We start from the raw sequence: 9079 nt of genomic DNA on the forward strand, positions 1-9079 counted from the left end.
CCACTAGAGACCTCCTGAACTGGTTGTTTAAGGGAGCCGATTGTAGTATTGTAGCAACGTAATCCTCATTACATTGTACAATATTATAAAGTGTGGGGTATTACAAGGCTAGAGGCATCTCCCCTAATCATGTATCTACCCAAAATCTGGTTGTTGTGCCGTTTCCGACAACAAATTTCGATCTGCGAAAAATACATCCTTCGTCCTCATTAGCCCCTTCCAAAATGGCGAGTCATTAGGTCTTATGGTAAGCTGGGCTAAAGACTTAGATGGAGGTATTTATTACGTAAAATCTGTGCCCACATACCATCCGTCTCAACCGATAACCTATAAAGCCATTTATTCAGCAGACATTTATTTTTGATTTCTAGGTTCTCAATCCCAAGCCCCCTTGATCTTTGGGTCTACAAATAATATCCCACCTGGTCAATCTGGCAAAGGTTAGACTTCTATCGATCTCATTTTTTCTGGCAAAATGATGAAGTATAGGACTTTACTGATGCCCATGTGTCATTTTATTTATTTACTTTTTTCGTCGAACTTGTTCCTGTTGACTATGTGCACTCTATCTATGAGGTCATATGTCGCTCAATATGGTTGTCTACTGGATGCTACATTTTAAGTTAATAAAAGCACACTTTATTAAAAAAATACAAAGGGCTGACAAGCAACAGGAAGAACATACATAAACAAAATGAAAGAGGAAAGTCCCGCTTGATGTAGAATTGCCCTGCACCGTGGACGGAGCAACAAAGTTGGGGTCAACATGATATAAATTGTAAAAATATATACAGGTATATTTAAGCAAATTATGGTAGTAAAACATCTCACTTTAAGACTTGGGAGATATCCCGGTCTCAATTATCAGTCCCCAATTTTCACCTCTTAATTTTGCTATATCTTGATCGTATATAATTCTGCACATTAATTATCAGACCCAATTTTCACCCCTTCGTCCAAAATTACTTGTCGCAAAAATGGGTAAAAATAGATGTATTTAGAACTAAAATACATCTAGATACATCATTTCTCTGACGAGTATTTTTGGACGGATGGAATATTTGTTTAAATTTTCACTAGATTTTGGTTTTGGGGTCTTTTGCCTAGATTCCCTCGTTTCCCCATAAATACTTACGACATTTACTTTATGAAAACAGTTATCTATTTTACTCATAGACAATTTCAGTTTCTCCAATATTCTTATAAATAACTTCTTCATATTTTACAAATTTAATCAAGGATTTGATCCAATCCCACTAAAAAACTATTTTGTACCAACTCTTCAAAGTCCTTTCACCTTTCCTAGCTCCAGGGAAGAATAAGCTCAGTCCTTACTCAGCCTGTCTGTTGCTGAGTTTGTTCACAGACATCTTCCTTACTTGAGTAGATTGCTAAAGAAATCAAGAAGTCTAGTTGTAAGCCACTTGTGCAATTCACAGTGGCATCTGCATCAAGCCGAGGAGCGCGATAAACAAGAGACGGCCACAGACATAAAGGCAAGCAGATTACAAACTACAATTTCAATCCTTGCCAGTTTTATTGCGCCTGGCTGGCTTGGACCATTGCCAGTTTCATTACCAATGATCAGCAGCTTCCTTCATCATGTCCCTATGATGTTTTATCCAAGAAGAGCCCCTTCCTTGTATAAAGCAAATCACCAAAACCACCACGTGATGCTCCAAGTTACTTATTTGAAACAAGCAAAACATCAAGCTGGCTGCATATGACAAGTCCAAAACATCAATAGCTTGACTGGAAAATCTGCCAGGTAAAGCAATTAAAGTAGAATTGAATTGCAAAAGCAAGCAGTTCTTTCAACAGGCATATCCTCTACTAGAGACGCCTCTCCTCAGCTTCAATCCTTTCTTTACCCACTGGTTTAAGTATTGCAAAAATAGCACATATAACCCTAAGTGAACCATTTACCAAAACCAAGATGACGATATTACATTCAAAGGATTCCACAATAATGTTATCTCTTATAAGAAAGAAATGGTAACCTGATTGGAAAACTTGTTTCTCTCTTCCAGAGTTTTCAGAGTACCATATCTTTTGTCTTTCATTTCTAATAACTCTCATGGCCTGGGAAGATTATATATCAGGCACTTTGATTAATTAATTAATAGCAGTTCAATTCAAGTTGTTCCAGACTCCGTGACCAATCAGACTCAATATTAAGCTGGGAAAAAAAAATTAAGCGATTCAAGCAGGGACTTGAATGCATTCTTTGCTTCCTACAGTTTGATTTTTTTTAAGGAATATAAGCTGCATTCACAAAAGTAAATGAGTTTCTCATTCCTAATTAACTTCTGTAGTAGGATGAACAAGTGCCACTTACCTCAGACATTGTTCACACTGTAAAGTGCAGAGAAAGAATTAGATCACTGGGCAATATTGGTATTGTGGGGTTCAAAGATATTTCTATTCACATAGTTTATACCTCTTAAAAGAAGTTGGTCTCAGATGTATATCCAAATCTGAGATTTTGCTATTCTTTTGTTCTACATGCTGGATATCTACTTCAGGATCACCTTTTATGATATTTTTTCACCATTGGACATGCGAAATAAGATGTATAAAAATTCATATGCAAAAATGTGAGTGGGATATACGTCTGAATCAACCTATCAGTCTCTACTTCAGTATGCAGGTTTATGTTTGGAACTAAAAGACCATTTCTTCGTTTCCTCCATAACTTATGCAGATAGAGTGTTCATATGCCTCATGCATATCCTTTTCCAGCTAAAACATTCTTGCTTTTATTAAGAGATATCATTCTTTTCCCTCTAGTGTATTAAAGGTACATCTGTTACTAATTAAAATTTAAATGACCAGTGTCTAGACTGTAGGTATATACTGTACCAAGGAAACAACATAACTAAGACAAGAGGCACGCAGTAACAAATCAACCTACTGGTGTATGACTAGCTTGAACATTTCTTTATTAATTCTGTTTTGTTTTACAATTGCTTGCCGAAGTTAAATTTTATTGTCTTCTGCCTGTATGTAATTCAGGAAGCAAATTCCCAGAATAATTATTGGGCTTACACCATACTACCTCTTATGCTTTAGAAAAAAATGACTGATTATTATCTAAGCTGCATGTTTAGTTAAATATTAAAAGCTAAACTGTACCATATACTACTAATACATGCACCATGTAAACAAAAGTTATCCTATGACCATTTGGTTGTTGTGCTGAGTCTAAAAAAAATACAAACGCGGCAGGTAACAAACTTGGTCTTATTTTCAGATTAAAAAAATGTAAAGAGCACTTTATATGTCCTGAAAGCGAATAGTACTGGCTTACCTCATTGGTCCTCCAAATCAAATTTCACCATTTTGTCAGCTGCCAACTTTTGGAGTTGCTCAGCACCATGATCCACTTAGTGCTTGGCAACTCATGCTCCTCCAGTCCTCCCCATCAAATTCACCTTTTTGTCAGCGGCCAATTCATTAGTACGAACACCAACCACCCTCGTAAGAACCATTGTCTGTAATGCAATAAGCAAACAGTCATCGGTGCACTGCATTGGTTACATAAATCAGCAGGAAAATCATTTAGCTTCATTTCAGACTTGCAAAGGCTGCTCCTACAGAAACATGTGAAAGTACCTCATTTCTCATTCCTGAGATAATGTCTTTGCTGCTTGCATACTAATGCGTTGATTGATGTCAGCTTACAGCTTAGGACTTTGAACAGAAACCAGAGAATTGATAGATGAAGTTAGAGATCTTCCGGGGTTTCTCAAATTCCATCTCTGGGTCAGTGACAGGAATAAACGTAGGACAGCCATGTAACACATCAGTAACAGTGGTTCAACACAACCTCCACCATTAGAAGCATATTCAGTGTATACTTGCAATACAATTGATTAAATGATTGCTTAGTTCTCCTGTGGGAACAACAGGAACAACATTTTGATATTGGAAGTTGGAACTGCCTCTTCAGTGCATTGATCCTGCAAAAGTATGTGAAAACTTGAGTCACCATTATGATCATAACAGCTTATAACATGGCATGTCATATATAAGATAACAGGGAAGAGTTTCCCACCAGCTAAGCACAGCAGGCAGCAGCTTCATTTACACACTTCCATCTTGTCTCAGAGATAAAAGCAACAGCAGAGGATATTTTTATACTGCACAGCAGGTGCTCTGTATTCTCATTTAAGATTCGAAATGTACAAGGGGGTACTAAAGGAAAAACAAAATCCAGTCGCAAAACAGGGCTATGATGTGGTGAAAGGACCCTCCAGCAAATGGAAGTGAACTTCGATGAGGTTAGCAACATCTAGTTGAGGATGAAATCCTGGAGTGCAGTCGATCAGGTTACATACAGACACCACAACAACATTATTGACCTGACAGAGGGGAAGTCCAGGTGATATAAGTTTGCAGCTAGGAAAGCAGCGATGCAGTTAATGAGGTTTGGGTGTTTTTATTTCTCCACAAACAGCTCATCATGCATGTTTCTTGACCTGTGGTATGACAACTGATGAGCTGATGGAGTTATCGGAATCAGAGTCGAGATATGGATGCATGGTTCTAGAATAGGGAAACAATATTGGCATAAATATTTATTCCTCTGTTATCTGAGTTTTCATGAGCAGAACTCTTTTTTTAGTTGGAGCAGAACATTTTTTTAGCTTATCCTTGTAACCAGAGAAACACGTATCCTTCACCCATTCCACAAGAATAAATATGAGTAATTCTCTTTGCCGATGCCTATGGTACTAACAAGTATGCAAGATCGAGAGCACCTATTCCCTGAACATGTATTTTTTTTTCCCTAAGCAATCTATTTAACCGGGAACAATATGTAGCAATAATGACCCAAAGTAGAACATGGTCATTACACGAGCAAGCAAAACATTTAAATTTGAAAGCATACCATTTCCATGGATAAGTGGCTTGCAGCCTCGGTATCGAGCTCTGAGAGAGAAAGGGTTCCACACTGAGTATGACATGAAGCAACTCATCCGCAGGCCGCAGCTCCAAGCCAAACTTCAACTTGGGATAAAACATCATCGCAGTTCTCCTTGGGGAGTGGGTCCGCCTTATCGGGAGTCTAATCTCTCCTCATGCATGTGCGATTAGCTGTTGCACAGCTCCGAATCATTCGTCCCACACGACCTATTGGAGAGGCAACATCATCCTCTCTTTTCTCGATCCACGCAGGGGGGGGGGGGGGGGGGGGGTCCTGCATGGATAGAAAAGTGAATTGCAACCAGCAAGTCCTGCAACAGAGACAAAGCGCAAACCCAAAAGAAACAGCAAAACATGGCTGGCGAGCGACCGTGCAGGCTTCCGCCGAACATCAAGAACAACATCATCTCGCAGTCCTGATGAGTAGTGCCCACGGCTGGAGTGTGCGGCACCTGGGGTAAAACAGCTGACAGGCAGAAAAATGGCTGGGGAAAGCTGCTAAGAGTCAGCAAACAGAGTTTGGCATCACCATGCCATGCAGGCATTACATCGAGCACCTAGTGGGCAGCGCCCATGGCTGGGGTCTGTAGAGACTAGCGGAGGCACCAACAGCTTCCTCTTCTTCAAGAAAAGCGCAAGGTCGGCACCCTGCGGGCAAGGCTGCTCCACCACGGCCACGCTTGGCCGCACGGGACCTGACGGAGAGGTCGCCGCCGTCGTCTGACTCCACCCCCCGCAGCCATGGGCTCTCCCCCCGCTACCGAGAGCATTGCAGCAGACTCAAAACTGCAGCCATCTCCAGTTGACGCGCAGGGCAGGCACAGCGGAGGGCGTGGGTTTGTGCGTGGAGGCGGCCCCACACCACACGGTGGTCGCGTCGGCACCGCGCCTCGGCCGCTGGCAGGGGGGAGGAAGAAGAGGGGGAAAACGTTCCGCTTCCCCCGAATGAAAGCGTATTCCGCGAACCAACCAACAGAAAACTAGTCGTTCGAAAGCAGCGCGCCCTCCGCCGCGCGGCCTCGACTTGGGCTCCCTTCTCTTCTCTCCGGCGAGCCACGCCAGCTGGCCGATTCGAGAATCAGCTGAGCGGTTACAATCTCTCGAGTCCCCCCTCTCTCTCAGCAGCGCGCCACCATTCGCAACAGCCAACACCGCCGATTCCCCCGGCCGCCCGTCCCGCCGTCGCCATGGACAGGCCACCGGTGAGCCGTCCCTCCTTCCCCGCCGGCAACCGCTACGCCGCCGTGGATGGATATGGCGGGGGCTACGGCCACCGCCTCGCTTCTTCACGGGGCCAGCCCGGAGCTCCCTACGGTGTCGCCGCACCCGCACAGGTTCGTCCCCTCGCCTCGCCGCACGGGCTCGGCCCGCCGTCCCGGCCTCTCGTCGCGGGAGACTTCAGCGGCAAAGGCGATGGTCTACTGGGCCCCGGTCCCGGCCCCGTCCTCTACCGCCCCGGCAACGCCAGCAGCCGCCCCTTCCTCCCCCTCAACGACTACGCCAGCGACCCAAGCAGCGGCAACTCCAGCAGCCGCCCCTTCCTCCCCCTCAACAACTACGCCAGCGACCCAAGCAGCGGCAACTCCAGCAGCGGCTCCTTCCTCCACCTCAACAACTACACTGGGAACTCAGGCACGGCAGCCAGCACGCCCTTCCCCCCCGTCGAGCATACCGGAGCCTTCGACGGTTCGGGAGTGGTCACCATTGACCTCGAGAATTCTGTGCAAGTCTTCAACACCATCAAGCGCAAGGTGCAGAAGAGGAGCGGCCACCTCTACATCGGCCTTGACCTCGAGTACTGCGCAAGCTCCGCCACTGACCTGGACCATCGCCCGTTCTGCCCCAACGACTGGTATGAGTACCTGAAGAAGTATGTCAACGAAGGTGCGCTTGTCCAAATCGGTCCTGCTCTAGCGTTCGAGGGTCCGGTACCATCTCCTGTGGAGGCATACCAGGTGAATGTGCATATTGATGTCCAATCCGGTGGATATCACCCATCTGCAGTCGATTTCCTGGAGAGCCAGGGGCACAAGTTGGCAGAGTATAGGGACAGGGGCGTGATGCCAGAGTGGCTATTTGCAGATGTGCTTAGCCACTTGCCCTTCGGTGATGATTCTGTAACCTGGATCACCTTTCATGGAGACAGGGATGTGGGGTTCCTTCTCAGGTTGCTTATTGCCGGAGGCAGAGGAACATTGCCCTCAGACAAGTTTCTACATGTGTTTCGTGACAAATTTCCATTGTTCTACGATGTCAAGGTGCTTGCTCAGCTAGTGCAGCCAAGGTTTGCTGGCAAGCTAACCAAGTTGACAAAGTTGCTTGGTGTACAGAGGCAAGGAGAGGAACACTTTGCAGGGTCCGACGCTCTGCTGACACTTGGCTACTTCAACAAGATTGTGGAGATCTCGGCCAAGACTAACATAGTGTCCAGAATGGGTTTGCTATCTGGTCTGGAGGAGCTAGAGCTTTCCATGACTTGCGGGAAATCAGTGAACGATTCTGGCATCAATGTCTTAAAGGTTACGGCGCATAACTACGATGAGGAGGCAGCACGGATCTCTGACCTTGTGGGGAACAATTTTCAGTTCGTCGCAATGCAGGTAGATTCCTGTCTTTCTTAGTTACAAATAAAATTGTTCTGACTCATGAATTCATGCATGCTTGTTGTTTTACTTGTGTTTACATGCTTGTTGATTAGTCACAGCTGACTAATCTAAACTTCTGCACTAGGTACTCTTACCAGCGTCTCAAGACATCCTAGGTACCTCTGCTGGAGCTCAGTCCAGCTATGAGAGAGTGAAGAAAGTGCTGGATAGTGTTGACAGGTTTGATCTGCTCATAGCGTTCATGAACGCTGAAGGGGTCTTGGGGCATGGGCGGGTGTGGCAATTCAGCTTCAATCTGAGGCTGGATGGTGCTGATCAAGATGCATACGTGTGTCCCCGTCGGCTGGCTTGCGTTTTAGCTTCTTCTGGAGTGACCCACCGCCCCAATACGGTCTGGGTCACAGTACATGGGGCGTATGGCATTGCCTGCCTTCTCAAGGCTTTTCTTTCCCCAGTTGACCTTCCTCACGCCTACAGAGATTTTATCATCAGCCGTGCTGCTTGTTTTCCATGCCTTTATGACATTGGCTTGCTTGCCAATTCAGCACGAGACTTGGCGCTTCTGCCTACAGGATGTAACGGTGGACTGGGCCACATATCCAGTGCGCTTGGTGTCCTCGAGGATCCCTGTGAGGTGGTAACTCTCCTACGAACCTTCAATGCATTCCAAGCAAGACCAGATTTCCAGAGCTTTGTGCCCGGTGGGCTCATGGAGCGATGCTGCCCTGCATGCCTGAACATGCAGTGACTGACCTTATGCTTACGCCTACAATACCCCTGGTGTTGCAGTTCTGGTGCCCATGCTGTAACCCTCCTCTGAATGTTAGTTGAGCTGGTGTTGTGACTGTAAAAATCGTTGCTGATTCTGCTAGGAAAATTTGCTACTGCATTTGAGATGCTCCTGCTGATAATGCTGCTCGGAATGTTGCAACAATGTAAATCTTCGCTTGCTCTGCTGTAACTCTGCTCCGGGTGTTTGCCAATTGTGGTGATGCTCTTTGAACATAATACAATTTGAGGTGGCAGTCCATTTCTGTAACTCTACTGCTAATGTTAGCTGTTTGAGATGATGATGGAACTAAGCCTTTGCTGATGATGCTGTAACCCTGCTCGGAAAGTCTGCTAGTTCAGCTGAGTCCATTTCTGTAACTCTACTGCTAATGTTAGCTGTTTGAGATGATGATGGAAGTAAGCCTCTGCTGATGATGCTGTAACCCTGCTTGGAAAGTCTGCTAGTTCAGCTGTGTAAATCGTTGTTCATTCTGCTGTAACTCTGCTAGGAATGTTTGCTAGTTGCGCTGATGACGTAACTGTGTAAATCTGTAATTCTGATCGGAACGTTTGCTAGTTGAACTTGAGATGATGATGCAACTACGTAAATCTTTGCTGATGCTGCTGTAACTCTGCTCCGTGTGTTTGCCAGTTGTGCTGATTCTGTAACCTTTGAACATAGTTTTTTTTAGAGAAAAGTACTATGGTCCCTCCGTATGTTTTTAGTCTCTCAAATTTACCAAAAGTCTGCATATGGCCCATCAAGTTTTTTT

The 9079-nt window shown here is 45.1% G+C and overlaps 1 protein-coding gene and 1 long non-coding RNA gene across 4 annotated transcripts; one reads left to right on the plus strand and one right to left on the minus strand.

Annotated features, from left to right (window-relative positions):
* Positions 1-1186: 1186 nt before the first annotated feature.
* On the minus strand, positions 1187-5923 carry LOC109738865 (uncharacterized). 3 transcript variants are annotated; one of them, XR_002226910.4, is made up of 5 exons: positions 4895-5884; positions 4058-4481; positions 3616-3962; positions 3311-3494; positions 1187-1717 (listed from the first exon to the last, which is right to left on the minus strand). It is a non-coding gene; the product is annotated as an uncharacterized lncRNA (long non-coding RNA). The 3 variants fall into 3 exon arrangements; XR_002226911.4 differs by having other exon boundaries at positions 4058-4364; positions 4895-5882; XR_002226909.4 differs by lacking the exon at positions 4058-4481 and having other exon boundaries at positions 4895-5923.
* LOC109738864 (uncharacterized) lies at positions 5910-8608 on the plus strand. Its single transcript, XM_020297969.3, has 2 exons — positions 5910-7529; positions 7660-8608. The coding sequence occupies exons 1-2, from the start codon at positions 6117-6119 to the stop codon at positions 8281-8283; spliced, it is 2037 nt and encodes a 678-aa protein (XP_020153558.2). The 5' UTR covers positions 5910-6116; the 3' UTR covers positions 8284-8608.
* The last annotated feature ends 471 nt before the right edge of the window (positions 8609-9079 follow it).

The sequence above is a fragment of the Aegilops tauschii genome, chromosome 3 (assembly GCF_002575655.3).
Source record: "Aegilops tauschii subsp. strangulata cultivar AL8/78 chromosome 3, Aet v6.0, whole genome shotgun sequence".
Classification (NCBI taxonomy): domain Eukaryota; kingdom Viridiplantae; phylum Streptophyta; class Magnoliopsida; order Poales; family Poaceae; genus Aegilops; species Aegilops tauschii.